We start from the raw sequence: 21,553 nt of genomic DNA, 5'->3' as shown, positions 1-21,553 counted from the left end.
GTGTTACTTGGGTACATCTGTAAGGGCAGCAGTGTTGGCATAGTGGTTAGCATCGCTGCTTCACAGCAACATTCTGGAAGGTTAATTCGATTCTGACTAAAATGAACCCCAATGTATGTGTGTGTGTACATGCGATATAGATTGCAACCTCCACTGGGAGAGGGACTGATGTGAATGAGTAAATGTTAGCTGCGGTATATGTGTGCACTAGATAAATAACTGTTAATAATACATCTCTGCATTTCCTAACATAGGCTGCCTGTGCTTTGTAGTACCACCATGAGCGGTAAACCACAGGATGCTTATTCTGTACTACAGTATATTCTGTGGCAGTTTCTTCTCCAAGCGATGGCATGAATTTGATAATTCGTGTCCTCTCCCTTTTTATGTGAGGTTAGACTTTGACCCTCTCTGATCCCTGAAGAATTTTAGGAATGTGTTCATGAGAAACTTGTTCCCACCGGTAGGGCCAGGAATCTGGTCAATCCTCCTCTAGTTTACATCAGGGAAGTTGCCTTCGTGCATGTTATCAGTCATGATAAGGTTGTCTGTTGCGCAGTTCATCCGCGGTGGGTCGCACGTTTTGGAAATACCTCCATTTGCAGCAGTCTGTACCATTAACCTGTGATTATAAAAGTTATCCTTACTGATAAGTACAGGGAAGGGCGTTGACACCTCTTTGAATTCAAACGCCATAACGGTTGGTCATAAATTAATTACACAGCTTTCAGAAACCCTGTAGGTTCAAAGCAAAGACTAATGGGCCTTTCACGACTCTCGTATATATCACAACTACAGTGTTCCAGGCCAGGAAAATTGTTTTGAAGTAACCTTGAGCCTCCACAGGACAAACTTGACTCGAGTTGGTGATCTGTACAGTATCTCCTAATAACAGAAAGTGTCAGATGAGGCTGCTAATAAGGCTTAAAGGTGCATACACACACACAACGATTTTTCGAACGACTATCGTTAAACGATATCGTTTAACGATAATCGTTTGGAAAAATCGTTCACTTTCTGAGTCAAACGATGAACGATTATCGTTCATGCGCGTTCACGTTTGTAGTTTGTAGTTCAGTCAGACTTGTCAACTGAACGATTTTCATTAAGTTGATATTCAAAAATCGTTTGTAGTGCATAAAAATCGTTCATTACATTTAAATGAACATAGTAAATGAACAACTTTAGTAAACTATTTAGCTGCATACACACACAACGATTTTCTTACCAACGATTTTATGAACGATTTTCTGTCAGATTTTTTAAACTGTAATGAACGATTTTTATGAACTACAAACGATTTTTGCATATTCCCTTAATGAAAATCGTTCAGTTGACAAGTCTGACTGAACTACAAACGTGAACGCGCATGAACGATAATCGTTCATCGTTTGGCTCAGAAAGTGAACGCTTTTTTCAAACGATTATTGTTAAACGATATCGTTTAACGATAATCATTAAAAAAATCGTTGTGTGTGTATGCAGCTTTTTAGTTCATTTTTTCAAGGTAGAAAATCGTTTACTAAAATCGTTCATTAACTCAATCGTTGTGTGTGTATGCAGCTTAAGTCATCCTGAATCTTTAATATAGAGATATAGGGGCAGTTACTTTTAGTGTTTTTTTTTTTTTTTGAGAGTTCTGTTTTTTTGGCTCTTGGCGCCTTCATGAGACCTTGCACGTGCATGTACAGTTTGTCAGCATTACACTGCACGTGTTGGCAAATTATAAAGCTAGATCTTTTTAACCCTTGAGGTTGATCCCCCAGCGTAGCAAGATTCTCACCAACCATGTTTGGGCTATGAGGAATCTATCTGACCTCTTAAAACGGTGGTAAATAACCTGTTTCCCCAAATGTTGTTGAGGATCTTGTGGCCAACTGATTTTATGTTTCCACAAACCTGCTTTTAAGCTGTTGTTTTGCCTACGGTCTGAGGAACTGTTTCGTAAGGATCGCTATTGCGTACGCAACTGCGAATTCTCACGGAACGCAGCTGCGAATGGAATGTATGCCAATGCCTGGCACAGCTCAGCCGGCATAGGGACGCCCACTGCTGCTTTCTCACGTCCGTACTACCTCGCACTACCTGCGTATACATCGGTAACATCGACGCATGTCGGGCAGTCATGCAACATTTACACCAGGTCTGACCAGCCAGCAGAAACTGCAAGTCTCGTCGCACGCAGTAAGTAGTCGCCCGCAAACGCTCACAGCCTGTCACTCATGCTGGGTACACACTGGCAGATATAGTGGCAGATCAATCGATCGGCCAATATATATCGGGTGCTCGTTGGCCAGTGTGTACCAGCGACATGTCTGTGAACCAGTCATTCACAGACTTATCGCTGCGGCTCTGCTGCACAGCCAATTGCCAATATATCGTCAGATCTATTGGGGGCATCGTGCTGTGTGTACGGGCGTTCTGGCGCTTCTAGTTGAGGAGACTGTCTGTAGACTATACCACATTGGTTTCAGCAGGTCCCCAGGCCGCACAGGGAGGTTCTGTCATTAATGTAAACTCCTGTTTACCGTCCTGCGTGTCCCCAGCTGCCGCTTACATCAGCTTGTTATCTCCGCATCATGAGCTACATCAGACCTCCTGTCCCCTGAGTCTGATAAGACGGCGAGATAGACAGCAAAACAAGATTACTGCAAGGAAGTAGTGTTCTGGCTCTCGGCAAACCTGCCAGACATATACAGTACTACCAGATAGGCAGCCACGGCCTCTCTCATCCATTTTAGCAGTGACTACTCTCAACATGCTGAGAGTTGTAGTTCTAAACGTAGGGGTTTTAAACTTCGTGGTACAGGGTGTCAAGCACTACTGCCTGGTGCTTACACCTCCCCAGCCTGCCATGAGTCTAGGCAGGTCATATACAAGCAGTGTTCATCACCCAGAAGTCCATGTACCACAGAGATAGGCATAAGGGCTTATTTAGAACACATATAGAGGTCTATTTACTAAGCAGTGTTAGGAGACAGAGTGAAAAGAGACAAGGTACCAGCCAATCAGCTCCCAGTTGTCATTTTTCAAACACAGCCTGTGAGATGGCAGTAATGAGCTGATTGGCTGCAGGCACCTTATCACTTTTCACTTGTGTCTCCTAACACTGCTTAGTAAATAGACCCCATAGTCATTAGAGGGCACTTGGTAGACGTTGCTAGGAGTTTGGTGGATAACCAGCCAAACCTCAGAGCACCAGCAATCTGGCTTGCATCGATGACGGACCGCAAACAATGCAGTTTCTGTAGAGCCGCCAGCTCTATCTCAGGTCTATATTTTACCTGAAATTGAAAATCACTGAAGGATTCGAAATGAAGGTTACTGTTTCAGGAAAGGCAAAAGCAATTACTGAGGAAAGGAAAGCTTGGTGATATAGCCAGGGCTTCAGGCTCCCCCCCCCTCCCCTCTGTATCTGCTCTTAGCTTCTGGGCTCATTCTAATGGGACTCATTGGTTTTTTTTATCTCAGCCTGTGCAGTCAGCTGTGAAGCACAGGAAGGGCTGCCTAGATATGGCAGCCTGAGCCCCTGTCCGCTGCAATCACACATCACTGGGTTGCTGCACCGCTAGACATCCATCAGCATAATTACTGCAAATATTTCCCCAGGTTTCTGCGCTGTTGTCAGATTTCCAGTCAGATGCTGAGATAGGAATCAGGGCCCAGGAATAGCTGTGCGGCTCTGTGTCCTGTTTATTAGACCGGCGCCCTTGTTGCTTTACCTGACTCTCCCAGCTGCCTATTTTTATTATCCATTATTTATATAGGGCCAACACACACGCCATTGTGCTTTACATATTAGAGACAAACGCAATAACATAATAAAACAAGACTCCCCAATAAATTATCTCATGGGCAACCGGATGTCATAAACTGTCAGGAAATTTACTGACAGCCACTCGGAAAAATAACTTTGAGATGTATATATTAGGGATGTGCAGGCTTGGATAGGTTCGAGTTTGCACGCCGAGTCCGGATTTTTCCCTCCAAAAAAACGGAACTCAGTAAGAGGCAAAGCCCAGGAATGATGTTTGTCCATGCAAGATGACATTTTGCCTCTTTCTGAGTTCCATTTTTTTGGAGGGAAAAATCCAAACTCGGGGGGGGGGGGGGGGGTTTGGGGAGGGACTCGAACCTATCCGAGCCTGCACATTATATATATATATATATATATATATATATATATATATAATTTTTTTTTAAAGGTAAAATAAAACGGTCATCTGTATTATGTGACGCCCTGTTAGTAGTATTAAACAACACCTGTCTGTGACTGAGATTTTTATGTTGCTTAAACAGTCTGTCAGTAAAACATGGTGGTGGTCAGTAAATTGGCGTACCAATGTCCGACCTCAATGAGTGGCCACCCAGCAATTTTGCTACCTACTACTCGAAAAAGGTCGTTTCCCCAGGATTATAACGCTGGTTTATAAGGAGGGTAACTGTAAGGGAATTTAATAATATTTTTTGAAGCAACGATTGTACAAATTATAAGCTGATGGAGGGGGTATAAAGGGGGAGCATTGCATTAAAGAAGATATATCAGAATGTATTTTTTATAGGATCTTCTTTAATGTCCCTTCTCTTGCAAACTAGCCATTATTATTATTATTCGGAAAACCGCTTGAGGTGTACAGAAGTAGGTCGGTGATGAAGAACGGCCTCCACAGGATACTGTGAAACGTTTGTGGCTTTGGCTATTTCCTTTCACAGAAATGAGAACCAGATTAAAACGATGCTCTAACCTAGGGCTAGAAAACCTGCAGTAGTTTCTGGAGTACAACTCCCAACATGCATTGTAATCGGCATGGGACTTGTGAGGGAATATAGTCCGTTAATAAGAAGTGGAAAGCACTCTATGAGATTATGATTTTATATATATATATATATATATATATCTGTATAATACATATATACTAAATAATGTGTTTGTGTGTGCGCGTTTTGTCATATAATGTAGTTTGAAGGATCTACTTGGCTGAGGCTCTCACCTTGTGTTTCCTTACACAGGGAGGAAGTGCAGGAAAACTGCGTCCGCTGGAAGAAGAAGCTGACCTTTGTCTGTAAAATGAGCGCCAATCCTACGACTGGCGTGCTGGATCCCTGTATCTGCAGAGTCTCCGTCCGGAAGGTAAGCAGATGACTGTGACACATTGTGTGGTGTTCGCATGAAGAGGCCATTATGGCCACTAAACTGTATAATCTGAGCGTGTGGCCCACGGATTTAGTTTGATGCTGAGGCTACGTAATTGTGCACCGAGCCATTATGCTATTGAATGGGCTGAATGACATCATTAGCATGGATGCAACTTTGCTTCACTTAACGTGGGTCTGTCAACTATCCTGTAGGCGGCCATTTTGTGTGCTGAAATGAGTAGGCAGCGTATCCATTCAAGGATAACCATTGACCATACTGAGGTGAATTGTTGCACTGCTTTCTCATGGATTTTGGTTTAGCCTACAAAATGGCTTCCTCCACTGTGTGTCAGCGATAGTTGTGCTTTAAACAACTTGCAACCAAAAGACAATGTATAACATAACATCCCTGTTTGTGTTTATGCAATAAAAACAGGTAATAATGACTGTTCTGCATAAAATCATTTTAAAATAATGCGCTACCCATTAGCCGTGAGGGAATGGTACCTTTATAGCCAAATCTATAACAAATTTGAGATGTACCTGTGACTGAAATCTAGAAATACATCTTATATTCAGTTTACTGTTTTATAGATGTCCAGTAAAACATGATGAAGTAATTTATTGTAGACTGAATATTTTGTTGCTACACTTGTGTGAGCTGCTTTGCATGATCGTTGCCACCTTGTTTGCACTATTAAGACTAAACAATTTGCACTACATACACTCAGAGTAGTGTAACGGGGGATTCAGTGTTATGTGCGCATTATAGATGGGGGCTCAGTGTTATGTGCGCATTATAGACGGGGGGCTCAGTGTTATGTGCGCATTATAGACGGGGGCTCAGTGTTATGTGCACATTATAGACGGGGGGCTCAGTGTTATGTGCGCATTATAGATGGGGGCTCAGTGTTATGTGCGCATTATAGATGGGGGCTCAGTGTTATGTGCGCATTATAGATGGGGGCTCAGTGTTATGTGCGCATTATAGACGGGGGGCTCAGTGTTATGTGCGCATTATAGATGGGGGACTCAGTGTTATGTGCGCATTATAGATGGGGGCTCAGTGTTATGTGCGCATTATAGATGGGGGCTCAGTGTTATGTGCGCATTATAGACGGGGGGCTCAGTGTTATGTGCGCATTATAGACGGGGGCTCAGTGTTATGTACTCATAATAGATGAGGGGCTCAGTGTTATGTGCACATTATAGACGGGGGGGCTCAGTGTTATGTACTCATAATAGATGAGGGGCTCAGTGTTATGTGCACATTATAGATGAGGGGCTCAGTGTTGTGTGCGCATTATAGACAGGGGGGCTCATTGTTATGTGCGCATTATAGACGGGGGCTCAGTGTTATGTACTCATAATAGATGAGGGGCTCAGTGTTATGTGCACATTATAGATGATGGGCTCAGTGTTGTGTGCGCATTATAGATGAGGGGCTCAGTGTTGTGTGCGCATTATAGATGAGGGGCTCAGTGTTGTGTGCGCATTATAGATGGGGGCTCAGTGTTATGTGCGCATTATAGACGGGGGCTCAGTGTTATGTGCACATTATAGATGAGGGGCTCAGTGTTATGTGCGCATTATAGATGGGGGCTCAGTGTTATGTGCGCATTATAGATGAGGGGCTCAGTGTTATGTGCGCATTATAGATGGGGGCTCAGTGTTATGTGCGCATTATAGATGGGGGCTCAGTGTTATGTGCGCATTATAGACAGGGGGGCTCAGTGTTATGTGCACATTATAGACAGGGGGGCTCAGTGTTATGTGCACATTATAGATGGGGGACTCAGTGTTATGTGCGCATTATAGACGGGGGCTCAGTGTTATGTGCACATTATAGACGGGGGCTCAGTGTTATGTGCACATTATAGATGAGGGGCTCAGTGTTATGTGCGCATTATAGATGGGGGCTCAGTGTTATGTGCGCATTATAGATGAGGGGCTCAGTGTTATGTGCGCATTATAGACGGGGGGGCTCAGTGTTATGTACTCATAATAGATGAGGGGCTCAGTGTTATGTACTCATAATAGATGATGGGCTCAGTGTTATGTGCACATTATAGACAGGGGGGCTCAGTGTTATGTGCACATTATAGACGGGGGCTCAGTGTTATGTGCACATTATAGACGGGGGCTCAGTGTTATGTGCACATTATAGACGGGGGCTCAGTGTTATGTGCACATTATAGACAGGGGGGCTCAGTGTTATGTGCACATTATAGACGGGGGCTCAGTGTTATGTGCACATTATAGATGAGGGGCTCAGTGTTATGTGCGCATTATAGATGGGGGCTCAGTGTTATGTGCGCATTATAGATGGGGGCTCAGTGTTATGTGCGCATTATAGATGGGGGCTCAGTGTTATGTGCGCATTATAGACGGGGGCTCAGTGTTATGTACTCATAATAGATGAGGGGCTCAGTGTTATGTGCACATTATAGACGGGGGGCTCAGTGTTATGTGCACATTATAGACGGGGGCTCAGTGTTATGTGCGCATTATAGATGAGGGGCTCAGTGTTATGTACTCATAATAGATGATGGGCTCAGTGTTATGTGCACATTATAGACGGGGGCTCAGTGTTATGTGCACATTATAGACAGGGGGGCTCAGTGTTATGTGCGCATTATAGACGGGGGCTCGGTGTTATGTACTCATAATAGATGAGGGGCTCAGTGTTATGTGCGCATTATAGACGGGGGCTCAGTGTTATGTGCGCATTATAGATGAGGGGCTCAGTGTTATGTGCACATTATAGACAGGGGGGCTCAGTGTTATGTGCACATTATAGATGAGGGGCTCAGTGTTATGTGCACATTATAGACAGGGGGGGCTCAGTGTTATGTACTCATAATAGATGAGGGGCTCAGTGTTATGTGCGCATTATAGACGGGGGCTCAGTGTTATGTACTCATAATAGATGAGGGGCTCAGTGTTATGTGCGCATTATAGACGGGGGCTCAGTGTTATGTGCGCATTATAGATGAGGGGCTCAGTGTTATGTGCGCATTATAGATGAGGGGCTCAGTGTTATGTGCACATTATAGACAGGGGGGCTCAGTGTTATGTGCACATTATAGACAGGGGGGCTCAGTGTTATGTGCACATTATAGACAGGGGGGCTCAGTGTTATGTGCACATTATAGACAGGGGGGCTCAGTGTTATGTGCACATTATAGACAGGGGGGGCTCAGTGTTATGTGCACATTATAGACAGGGGGGCTCAGTGTTATGTGCACATTATAGACAGGGGGGCTCAGTGTTATGTGCACATTATAGACAGGGGGGCTCAGTGTTATGTCCACATTATAGATGAGGGGCTCAGTGTTATGTGCACATTATAGATGAGGGGCTCAGTGTTATGTCCACATTATAGATGAGGGGCTCAGTGTTATGTCCACATTATAGATGAGGGGCTCAGTGTTATGTGCACATTATAGACGGGGGGCTCAGTGTGTGTCCACATTACAGATGAGGGGCACAGTGTTATGTGCGCATTTTAGACAAGGGACTCAGTGTGTTCCTATATGTGTTACAGACGTGGGGCTCAGTGTACTTTTATACCTACAGACGTGGGGCTCAGTGTATTTATGTACATGCTACAGACGTGGGGCTCAGTGTATTTATATACCTACAGACGTGGGGCTCAGTGTATATACCTACAGACGTGGGGCTCAGTGTATTTATATACCTACAGATGTGGGCTCAGTGTATTTATATACCTACAGACGTGGGGCTCAGTGTATTTATATACCTACAGATGTGGGGCTCAGTGTATTTATATACCTACAGACGTGGGGCTCAGTGTATTTATGTACATGCTACAGACGTGGGGCTCAGTGTATTTATGTACATGCTACAGACGTGGGGCTCAGTGTATTTATATACCTACAGATGTGGGCTCAGTGTATTTATGTACATGCTACAGACGTGGGGCTCAGTGTATTTATATACCTACAGATGAGGGGCTCAGTGTATTTATATACCTACAGATGTGGGCTCAGTGTATTTATGAACATGCTACAGACGTGGGGCTCAGTGTATTTATATACCTACAGATGTGGGGCTCAGTGTATTTATATATGTGCTACAGACGTGGGGCTCAGTGTCTTCATATATATGCTACAGACAGGTGGCTCAGTGTATTTATATACGTGTTACAGACCTGGGGTTCAATACGTGCTACAGACGTGGGGCTCGGTGTATTTCTGTGTGTGCTGTAGACGTGGGGCTCGGTGTATTTATATACGTGCTACAGACGAGCGTCTCGGTATGTTTCTATGTGTGCTATAGACGAGGGGCTCAGTGTGATGTAAGGAGCTGTGTGTGGGAGACTGTATAACATGCTCTGCGTGTGCGATGTGGGCTTAGCGTGAGTGGTGCAGGATGTGGGCTTAGCGTGAGTGGTGCAGGATGTGGGCTGCAGTACACAAAAAACTAGACTTAGTTTTAACCATTTACATTGCAGGAGGTAATACTCTGCTGCCCTGGCCATTGACCTAGGGCCTGATTCAGCAAGGATCGCTATTCATCTTATACGCACGCAACGCAGTTGCTAATATCAGCAGTGATATGTAAATGTTTGCATTTGCATTGCGATCGCAGCCTGACATAAGGACGCCCACTTCCCCTTACTCACATCCGTATACTTTGGAAACATAGCAAAATAAACGGTACCATCGGACCCATACGTACAGGTAAGGCAGGTCAGACCTCACTCAGGAATTGCTAACTTCAACACACGCTATGAGGCCTCAGGGTGCGTATGGTATCGCAGTGGCTAATTTATGCAGGCCCCTGCAACGCTGTCCCAACGCACTGGCGCGCCTGCGTTTGTCTGACCCCCCTCCCCCCCCCCTGTCAAGACCCACAAACGGCACTTCCTGTCAATCACTCTGCGACGGGTCTACGTAGTCACTGCGATCGCAATCCCGATCGCAGTGGCCGGTTCGCGCACTGCGATGCTTGCGCAGAACACAACAATCGGCCGATTGCGTGCGTATAAGCAACTGCGTTCCTTGCCGTATCGGGCCCACAGACAGCTGAATAAATGGGCCTTTTGTCTCGAACCGTTCATTTATGTTTGTTTGATGGTGTCACACAGTGGAAATGATGATCTGTCTTTTCCTGTTACAGGAATTAAAGGGTGGAAAAACATTTTCAAAGGTAAGATAGGAGACGTAAATCAGTCACTGCCCTCCCGTCCCCTCTCCCCTAATCCCCAGCACAACACCTCCCTGTCACATCGCAGTGCAAAAATAGCCCCTACCACAGAAACAAATTGGATTTCAGGCCATCCTGACCGATGGGGAGGGGGGGGATTAAACCTATAATTGCCTGTCCCGTATATAGCTGCGATAGGATTCCTAAACATCTCTAGTATGTGTAACTGCCTATGAATGTGACCGTACTCGTCCATGCAATGCCCAAGGTGCAGGTTGTTGTTAGTAAGAGAGGGAGTCACAGTTTTGGGATTGGTACTGTAGTGTAACACGTGACAAATAGCTGGGACCTATATAGTCCTCTTGCTGAAGGGCACAGACCAGGAGAGTGCGGGTAGAATAGCCTGGTCAGCACTGTGAGAAGGAAGCGCAGAGAGCGGACGCTCCGGGCTGAGCATCCTTCCATGCCTGAGCCCCTTCCTCTGAGTTTCCTGCCTTATTAGTGTGATGTAGGGACCCCCTGCCAGCAGCGGTTTGTGACGCAGATTGGGAGCAGAGCGGATGGCGATTACAAACATCAGGGTAAAAAAATGATTTCTCTCTTAACACGCTGGGGACGCTTGGTGGATACAGGGTTAAATAACCATCACTCGTCCTTGCAGAACGCCTCCCTGATAGGATGGGGGTAGTTGCACTGTGCTTGCAGCCTTTACGTAACCATAAGTAACCTGTCTGTGAGCAAAGCACCATTACATGAAGAGCTGCTGACCTTTGTTGATGCAAGCAGACCATGGGCCTTATTTAATAGCCTGGGAGCTGCAGGCACGTCCCGCGATTGTGGCGAGTTTGCCCGTTGTATCAAAGCGGCCATAATTTAAAATGCAAAACCAGCCTGGCTAGCTCGCTGGAACCGCGCCCTGTGCCTATAACTGGCAGGCTATTCAGTAAGGGCCCCTGTGGTACATGTGAGAACAGATTTATGACCAGTAGGACTACAACTCCCATAACTCTAGGGGCAGGGATGTCCGTTCTGATACACCCGGATGTCCCGCGTCAGGCGGCCACCTGTCATTCTCTCTGAGCTGTCCTGCCGCCACAGTTTTGGCTTCTGTATCTCCAATCAGTCTTTATTTTACTTCCAAGCTGGGCTTTGCTGACCTGAATCTGTCCGAGTTTGCGGGTTCCGGATCCACAGTTCGATGCTGCCTTCTGGAAGGATACGATACGCGACACACCAGGCAGGATAACTCTATCCTAAAGGTAGCATTCGTCCGTCCGCTCACAATAGTCTCATTATCCCGATTTGCATGTTCCAGATCATTTCCCCATGTTTGTTATAATTTTGCATGTTGTCACCTCATGTTACACGCAAGTCTCCCGATGCTCCCTGCGGCCATGCTGTCTATTAAAGCGTCAGCTATAGAGACAGACAGATATCAGTCCTGGGTGACTTCCCCGTACAGCTCCCTTGCGCGTGTAAAGGCGGGGAGTTGTGACTGGCGAGGAAGCCGCACCGTACTGGTAATCAGTCCTTATCTGCAGGTGACCTTCAGCATTTGAATGTAGCTCAGAGGTTTCCTGTTCTCTCCTGGGAAGAGACATACATAGTGCAAAAGGCCCCAAATAAAACGTCCAATAATATCATCAGGCATCATTAACGTGCACCTGCCGTTAGCATTCAGCCTGTAAATTCACTAGAAATTAGTGACAAGGCGTTGGGATGGAGTAGCGGCAGCCATTTTGTTCATCACATTTTGGTTCATCCATTTTCAGACATTATCTTGACTGAACCAGCGTCCGTTGACGCAGATTGGAACCATAGATTGCGGATCACATAGTGTGTACGGACTCTCTGTACGCTCCCGTGGACGCATGCGATATCGTCCGGTTGGCCGCGCTGCGCGGCCGCCTGGATGACATCACATGAGGCGCTGTTGCAGGTGATGAAGGACGGAACGAGGTATCGTTCCGTCATTGATAACATCACTCAATGTTTACCCGCGGTAACGATACATATGTCGGGCCGACATATCGTCAGGGTACACATTGGCGGGATACGTTCAATATCCCGACAGATGGGATTCCGGCGTTTAGAATGCCAGTGACACCTGTCAGAATTAGGGATGTGCAGGCTCGGATTAGTTCGGATTTTCCCGCCGAATTCAGATTTTTCCCGACAAAAATCGTGTCTCAGAAAGAGGCAAAACAGTTTTTCATGGACAAACATCATCATTCCTGGACAAAAGTCCATGAAAGATGACTTTTTGCCGGGAAAAATCCAAATTTGTCGGGAAAATCCGAACTAATCCGAGCCTGCACATCCCTAGTCAGAATCCTGGCATCCTGACTGCCGGCATCCCGAAGGTAAGAAGCGAGGTTAGGGGTAAGGGTTAGGCACTAGGGGGATGGTTAGATTTAGGGTGCAGGGAGGGGGAGGTTAGGTTTAGGCCCTAGGGGGGAGGTTAGGTTTAGGCACCAAGAAGGGAGGGTTATGGTAGAAAGAGGGGGAGGGTTAGGATACCGACCGACAAGTGTCGGTATCCTAACCCTGTCGGCGTGCCGGCGTCAATATTTTTAATGCGTGGATCCCAAAAGCTGGCATCTCATACCCATCCCCACATCGGCAAGTGTGTACGCAGCTTGATATGATCTCCATAATTTTTTACTAGCATTTATTTGTCTTGTCCATCTCCATCTTGCTTTTTTTTTTTTTTATGTCTTACTTCTAAAATAGCCTTATCCGTCTGCCTGCCATCACTGTAATGTTGTATACTGATTAGCACACCTAACACTGTAATCCCCTTATTAATTATGCTCCTTTCCATGGCAGGTCATCATTGGAATGTCCCTCCTTTCCGGAGACCCCTGCTTCAAAACGTAAGTCGTTAGACAGTGTAACCAAGACTGAGGGGTATATTTACTAAAGTGCTGGTTTTTAGAAGTGGAGATGTTGCCCATAGCAACCAATCAGATTCTACTTACCATTTATCTAGCACCTTCTAGAAGATAATAGCTAGAATCTGGTTGCTATGGGCAACATCTCCACTTTTAAAAACCCCGCACTTTTTAGTAAATACACCCCCGATAATCATTTCTGTTATCAATATGACAGCAGCCAATAATGTCTGATCTAGGGGCACAAACCGCTGATGCCTAATGGAGTTCTGAAGTTTATGTAGCTATATTTTTGTTTTTAACAATTTGGTATAAGCCTATTGCATTATCCGGTCTCTTTCAGGCCTCCGCCGACTGCCAAAACCATCTCTGCCCGAGGACAGGACTCTTCTCTGCACATGACCTGCAAGGGTGAGGGGACGGTGCGCTCTGCCAGCTGTGCCATGCGCCAGAATAGGAGCCGGCAGGCGTTGCTCAGTTCAGGTGCGTGGGCACGACTGACTCTTTTTTTTTTTTCTTTCTTTCTTTTTTCCCCCACATGGTTAATTAGAATGAAATGCATAAAAAAACGTACACCGCGGTCCTCCAGAATTGGTGGTAGTTGTAGCAAAATGCAGAAACATATCATTCTTGTTACGTAACTTATTTTGAAAGTGCTGGCAGAATTACTAAAAGCAAACACACCCAGAAAAGAGGATGACCTCATGCACGAGCTTGTTTAGCAAGTGATTTTGAAGAGGCCTTCTATTAGGTATGCCAGCGGACCTAATCCCGACAGCTGGCTTCCCGACTGTCATATCCCGGCAAGGGTCCAAAGACAGGCGTCGATATGCCGATGCCTGTCATTAGACATATGCTGAGCGCGGAAAGCCTCGGGGGGGGGGGGGGGGGTAGGTTTAGGGAGGTTAGGGTTAGGCTACGGGAAGGGGGAGTTAGGGATAGGCACCCCTGGGGGGCGTAAGGGTTAGGCACCCCCCACCGGGGGACTTAGGGTTAGGTGGGGGAAAGGGGGGGGGTTAGGTTCAGGCACTTAGAGGGGGGATTAGGGTTAGGTACTGGGGGGGAGGTTAGGGTTAGGCACCCCCAAGTGAGGGTTAAGGGGTAGAATTAGGTTAGCTAATACTTACCTGAGGACGATCGGGATTTCACATGCATCCGGCGGTAAATCATACCGATTCCTTCTATTAATACATGCATACATGTCTATTCTTACCGCCATCGTTAGCTGTAGTCACCGGCATCGGTTAGGGGGTAAGGTTTTACAGCCAGCAAGGAATGTCTCGCTTTTGGCTTTTTCTCACGGGGACAGACTGCGGGATAGAAGCCAGTTTCAACAGCTGTGTTCTTCCATGTACTTTCCCCCCTAACCTCATCTAAGCCTTTTATTTTCCCTCAATAATCCAGGGGTCTTCGAGGAAAACGATCAAAATCTCTCAAGCCCTGAGGAGACGTCTCATTCAGGCCACTCGCGGAACTCCAGCCAAGCCAGCCAGCAGTCCAAAGCATCCGGTAACTCCTCTCCCCTACACTAACCACAGTGCCGCACAGTACCACCGTACATACATGTAGTGGGGGCTCTTTATAGTAAGGACCTTAAATACTATGTTCTTATTACTGAAACAGGAATTATATCAAATATGGTATGTACACTAAAGAGTGCTTTTCTTTGAATATTCAAGTGAGAATTTGCTCACTACATCCTGCCATATTTTTCTAAAAGTCTATTACAGAATCCTAGCCACTGACTGTGCCCAATAAACAGTCCTGTAAGTAACAATGGATGTTAGCGTTGAAAGAGGGGAGTGCAATTCTAAGGCATGTGCTGCCCAGCATCACCTCGATGCTCGGCCTCTGCACATATCACCCATATAAGGTATTGCCGACATTGCAAGTTTCCTGCGCACCTCTGCGGGGTGTGAGACAAAACTTGCCATGTGGATGGACGCAGTGTGCCGTTCCGGGCCAGCACATCGCGTCCACAACGCTGAATTTAATTATATCCTTAAAGTAGCAGAGGTAACAACTCCTATTTTTATTATATGTGCACAATTGTTTATTAATAATTGAATCCATTATGTACTATCTGTGGGCCTGATTCATTACGGATCATAACTGCGAATTGCAATAGCGATTACGCACGCAGTTCAACTACGATGGTATGCTAATCCCCTGCGATCGCTATGCCACCGCAGCACTACATAAGGACGCCCACTTTACCTTACACACATCCAGAATGTTTAGCAAGACTGCGAAAACATCGGTACAATCGGGTACCATCGCAGCCTCATGCACACTTGCACAAGCCCTGACTTTACTCAGAAATTGCTAACAGCCACGCACGCTAAGAGGCCTCAGGCTGCGTAGGGCATGGCAGTAGCTAATTTATGCACGCCTGCGTTTCCCCGACCCCCCCTTTACCACCGTTAATCACTGTTCGATGGGTCTGTGTAGCTGCTGCGATCGCAGTGGCCGGCTGGCGCATAAGCAGTACGCAACAATCGGCCGATTGCGTGCATATTAGCAGTTGCGTTCCTTGATGCATCGGCCACTATGCCATTTTTATTTTCCGCCCATCTGCAGATTTTCTTACGGCGATAACCTGAAGGTGACCACACACACGCCACAATTCTGTAGATTGCTACGGAAAGATCTTTGCACAAAGGACCTTTTTCATTGCCACACACATAATGATCTAATGCCAATAGACTTCGTACAGCGAGCACGCTCCGTACGCTCACACACATAGCAATGCAAATGTTTTTGGGTGAACAAATATGATTATATTCCTGAATGATTACTACTGTTATGGTGATTACGGTGTTTTGTGATGGTGACATCGGCATGAGACGCGATGACGTAACAACGAGCTGCTTGCGTGGTTCTCCGTTCATCTCTCTCTTCCTCCATTCCACCTTGACCTTGTTTTTTTTTCTTTTTGGCAAACAGGGCACAGCTCCGAACACTCCCGATGTTCAAGTATGTCTGACCTGACCCACAGACGCAACACGTCCACGAGCAGCAGCGCCTCCGGGGGAATCAGCATCACGGCGGACGGACCGGAAGGAGAAAAAGAAACCAAACCAGAAAAGCCCCCGAGGCCAATCAGACAGCCCCTCCTCCTAGACAGACAGTCCAGGTAAGGCTGTGCAGAAAACAGGTGGCCCACGTCAGACGCGGTGGTTTATGAGATTGGTCCTCTGGAAATTACCAGACAGCTGTTTGTCTGGTGTTTTTTTCTTTTATCTTCGTTCATTTTAAGGAAGTCCAAACGCTTCACAGATGTTCTCAATTACTAGTTTGAAAACCAGAAGATACATAAAAAAAACCTTTGTCTTTTGAAATGTCAAGTTAGTGACAGGGCGGCGAGTGTCATCCCCCATTTTCAGTATGGAATATGTGATGTGACTCAGCTGGGACTGACTCAGCCTGGAACCTTGGCTCAGGGTTTCTCTGGATTCTGGAGCCAGCTCCTCTGACACATAGAAATCTCGTGATTTTCCCACTTGGCTTCCATCAGTGGATTTTATTGTTGGTCTGGCTCGGGGTACAGATTCCGTTTCTGATCATTATGGCTCTTCTGCCCCCTATTGCAGGGCTTGCTCAGTGATATGCAGCTACATGGTCATACAAGGTAATTGTCTTCTCATTGGAGTCCAGTTCACCCTTGTGTTATCCTGACCGTCTCCTTCTGAATAGGATATAAGCTTGCACAGGGCTGAGGAGACGAGTTAGGCTGAGTGAAAGGAAATTCCCGGGCAGGTACAGCGCAGTGAGATTATTGAAATGACATTAAGGGGCAGCGGAGAAGGCCTTTTTTTAGGGGGTGTTACTTGCTGTGAGAAAGGGTGCACATCTATTTCCACTCTGCCAGAGACTTGAATCTTGTACCGTTTCAGAGCTGAGGAGATCTGGAGCTTTATTTACGAGGCAGAGGCTTTTGTAAGGCGCCGCTTCCTGGCGGGTTGCAGGTGATCATTTAAAACGCTGCCCGCAGTTAGTGTGAAGCACGCCGGGCATTACACTGACTGCGGGGGCCATTTTGAATTTTCACTAGAAACCCACCATGAAGCAGTGGCTTACAATAATAAGCAGCTACTTCGTGAATAAAGCCCCTGGTCTCATCTTCTATTTGTAAGGGGACCCATTGCGCTCCCATGTTGAACTTTATAGAGGCACTGGGAACATTGCCCCCACAAGTGCCACGTAATGAAGACCGTGCTCTCTGGAAAACACGAATGAGGCTTGGCTATTAGTACTTTAGAAGAAAAATTTAAAAGTTGAACGTAATCTAGGGGACGGTACTAATGATATTTTAACGTGACTTCTACGCTCTTAAGTACAGGGTGTCGCATGGAGCTGAGTATTCCCTCCACAGGCACTGGTGCAAGGCCAAGAGCATCTGTTTAGGCCCACACCGTGAAAGACACCATTTTGTGAGGTGAAACCTTGTCCAACAGATCGTCGCCTAGGAAGTAGCATTACCAGAGAGCCATGAAGCACATGGCTTCATTCAGTGCCGCACTCAATGCCGAGGTTCACCAAGTTGAGCGATTTTTTTTTTATTTATTTGCTACTGCGTGTGCACGATAATCCCTAAGATCTGCGGCGCACGCGTTACTCAGAGTCTACGCACAAATGTGCCATTTTGATTGAGATGCACAATATCAGAAATTACTTGGGAAAAGTAAAGGGCGTTCCTGGGCAGTGACTGGGAGGTGCCTTAGTGCACACACGCAGAAGGTCCGTCTTATGGGCGTGTTGTGGGAGCATCAGTGAAAGTGGTGGCGTATACAGACGCTAAACCACTGACGGAGAAGGCCATACTCGTGGTACTAGTGCTGGGTGCTGTCCTATATACCAGGTGCTGATTTTTTCAGGGCACGTCTGTTCTGGTCTAGCGTCACGCCTGGTTTTCAACACCAATTCAATAAGACTCCTAATGCAGACAAAGTACAATTAGGTCAGTTGCCCTTAAAAGTTTACCCTCTTTGTTAATAACCTTTCCAGTGGGGGTGTCCCTGTATAGCCATTTAGGTTTGGGATCCACGGGTTAATATTGAATTAACAATGTCTTTGCTTTTGATTACAGCCAGCTACTGGATCACTATATTTTTATAACATTCGTGTTCCGGTATGCGGTCAGGAAGCCGGCGGTCGAAATGCCGACCGCCGGCTTCACGACTGTGAAATCCCGGCATGAGACTAATGATAGGCGTCTAAATACCGACACCTATCATTATCTCTACGCTAAAATCCCGATGCCCGGCATACCATTCGAAGGTAAGCCAGGCGTCGGGAGCGGATAGCCGCAGTGGGGGAGGGTTAGGTTTAGGGGCTCTCGGGGAGACTTAGCATTAGGCACCCCCCCCCCCCCCCCCGGAGGGTAGTTAGGCTAAGGGAAGGGGTGGTTAGGGTTAGTTAGACACCCCCGGGGGGAGGTTAGGTTTAGGGTACGGGGAGGGGGAAGCTAGGGTCAGGCATAAGGATAGCTTAAATACTTACCCTGTCGGGATCTTAATTCTTCTGCCTTCCGGCGTCGATATTACATCCGCTGGGCTTTAGTCCGGCAGTATGTCGTACCGATGCCCGTATTACAGGTCTTGAGAATAATAACATGTAACAATGATTGTAAACGTCATTGAAGCAAGTAGAGCTCTACGCTTGGGCCCAATAATTCCATTATTATTATGCGATTGGTCACCAGTGCCCAGGCCCAGGGTATGAGGAGATGCTGCCAGTTGTGCTCAGCATCGTTCCCAGGCCTCCTCCTCTCATTCATGTCTTCTCCCTTCCCGTAGGAGAAAGAAGGATTCCGTGGAGAGTCACCCCACCTGGGTGGACGACACCAGAATAGATGCTGACGACATTGTGGAGAAGATCATGCAGAGTCAGGACTTCACCGACGTCAGCAACAATGAAGGTAAATGAGCAGAATGTTTGAGGGATAGACTAGTCTGCACACACCAGGAATGTAGCCTACAGTCCTGGCTCCCACTTAGAGATCGCTCTCCCAGCCCACCCTTCCCGAGCCTCCTCCGTTCCAGCGTCTGTCTGGCCAGGATCACTTTGTGACCATTATCAGTAGTCCATAATTCTGCATTTAGTTTATACAGAGAACAGAATATGCACCCAGGAGCTCCGATAAAGAGGCTCTGCCCCTTCACTCTGCCAACCCGAGGTAGGAGATGTTAGTGGGGATGGGGGCGCCTATGGCACACGCTCTGGCTCCCGCTGCCCATGACGGAGTCATCACAGATCATTATATAATATATAGATCTTTATTTGATGACTAAAAGTCGTTTCTAGGTATCAGTCGTGATACCAGGCAACCTAGAAGTACTTCTGATCATGTCAGACCTTTAACAGATCTGGCCATAGGATTTTATATAGTAGGGCTCATGGTTTCCTCTAATCCATTAATGACAGTAAAGATATCTCCAACAATGATGACATTTAAAGGTCCCTATTCTGCTTCTGAACATGTCCATCTTATAAAATAGCTCCTCCTTATTACGGCATGCAGGTACTGGCTGCAGTATGTCTCCCTAACACCCTTTTACAGTCGGGGCCATCATTAGATCAGATTATGGCGCCATCGCTTCCTCCCAGCTGAGAAAGCCAATAGGCTGAATGTTGGCTCAGTGCCTGATTGAGGGATTATCGCAAAGCCGATATTTTTCACAGATGGAGCGATTGTTTGCTATTGCGCATGCGCGAATGCCGCACTACGCACGCTCAGCAATTGCAATTAGATAATGCCCGCACCGAGGTACCAATCACAAAGTGAGTGACAGGTAGTCAGCGTTTGGGGATGGTAACGAGGGGGGGGGGGGGTTTACAAAAACGCAGACGTGTCTCACCGTTTAAACATCGTTTCATGTGGAAGACATTAGTATATTTTAGCAACTGCGATCTGTCAGAGAATGCAGCTGCGTTTGCATTAGCGTAAGTCTCGGAATCAATCCCGCAAGTCTATAATTTGGCTGCTTCGCCGTGTGCAGCAGGACAGAGGCCGTTTAGTGAAGCCACAGCCTAAAGCTGCAGGGTGAGTCTCGGTGGGCCTGCACTAGGAAGTCGGCATGTCATTGTAAATAAGGACCGTGACGATTTATTCCCCTGAGGATTGACCATGAGCGTTCAGTTTCCCCACAGTTAATCCCCCTGACAGTCCCCAGGCTGTGTAGAGAGAGTTTCCAGAAAACACACGTAGAAATATTTCTTTCTCGTAATGTGCTATAAGCTGTGTATCTGATTCTATAGATGTAACCCTGGCTCACACTCCATTCCTTCTCTCTGTATACATTCAGACAGTCACCTGAGGCTGTTCGTCAGCAGAGACGGCTCAACCACGCTCAGCGGAATCCAGCTGGCTAACAGGTAAATGGGGCTTATTTTCCATTCCGCACATGACAGTTGAAGGCCGCACCTTGCATCTCATGTACTGCATATCTGGTATTACACTACATTTATTTATCACATCAAGTGTAATACGGTATCCTGAATAACAGTAAAGGGGCCTATCCATTTGACAACATGAAAGTCTGAACGTCCAGCGTTCAGACTTTCATGTCGCTGAGGTGCGAGCAGCGCACTGAAAGATGTTCACCGAACGTCTTCAGTGCAGGAGCCCAACCTCCCGATCTATTAACATGCCGAACCTGACAACCGTCGTCAGGTTGATCGGCATGTTCGATAGATAGTCGTGGTCGGCAAGGACCCAGAGTGCACGCGCATCGCTGGTCCTTGCCGGCTATCCACTAGCAGACTTTCTGCACGTTCCGACCAAAACCTCCTGGTTTTGGTCGCATCGTGCAGAAAGTCGGCAAGTGGATAGGCCCCTTAATAGGTCAGTAATGAGAGGATTATAATAGGACAAGTGCTGCCCGAGCGTTTCTATGGAATGGACCAAGTAACCCATAAATGACTATGGAGTCCTTACGGAAGCCGGGGCCTCAAACAAGTCTTTTGGAGGCCGGCTGGTTGGGGAGCAGTTCCATCGGGTATCAAGGGGGGGAGGGGCAGCTTTTTTTGTTTGTGGGTACAGTTTAATGCAGTAAAACCTTTCATTTCAATCTGCACCAGCAAGTACAGACGTGTCCCTCGAACACTATTGTAATATCATCGCCTAAGGGACACTTTACGTCATATACCTTGATTCACCCAGCACATGACTGTGTATACTTTGGAGGGAGCACTCATTAAGGAACTTATTTCTTGGTTCATTCATGTTTACATTTGTGGCAATTTTTTATATTCATTATTTTTATGTCTTATGCCTCTCTGAGGTTTGTTACAATTTATGAAATTACTTTTTAATGTGATATCAACTGTCCATTGATATTTGGGGTAAT

At 46.5% G+C, this 21,553-nt stretch overlaps 1 protein-coding gene across 1 annotated transcript in view; it reads left to right on the top strand.

Moving 5' to 3' along the window:
* Positions 1-21,553, top strand: part of EEIG1 (estrogen-induced osteoclastogenesis regulator 1) — a 63,251-nt gene that overhangs the window by 35,662 nt on the left and 6,036 nt on the right. The window contains exons 3-11 of the mRNA XM_088464662.1: positions 5,011-5,131; positions 10,282-10,311; positions 11,451-11,567; positions 13,138-13,184; positions 13,546-13,685; positions 14,607-14,711; positions 16,149-16,338; positions 19,001-19,122; positions 20,510-20,579. Of these exons, the coding sequence (XP_088320788.1) occupies positions 5,011-5,131; positions 10,282-10,311; positions 11,451-11,567; positions 13,138-13,184; positions 13,546-13,685; positions 14,607-14,711; positions 16,149-16,338; positions 19,001-19,122; positions 20,510-20,579 (942 nt within the window). The remainder of the gene's footprint in view (positions 1-5,010; positions 5,132-10,281; positions 10,312-11,450; positions 11,568-13,137; positions 13,185-13,545; positions 13,686-14,606; positions 14,712-16,148; positions 16,339-19,000; positions 19,123-20,509; positions 20,580-21,553) is intronic.

The sequence above is a fragment of the Taudactylus pleione genome, unplaced genomic scaffold, assembly GCF_031769625.1.
Source record: "Taudactylus pleione unplaced genomic scaffold, aTauple2 ptg000003l, whole genome shotgun sequence".
NCBI classification, from domain to species: Eukaryota; Metazoa; Chordata; class Amphibia; order Anura; family Myobatrachidae; genus Taudactylus; species Taudactylus pleione.
Note: the sequence above shows the minus strand (reverse complement) of the source record. Positions and strands in the feature narration are given on the sequence as shown.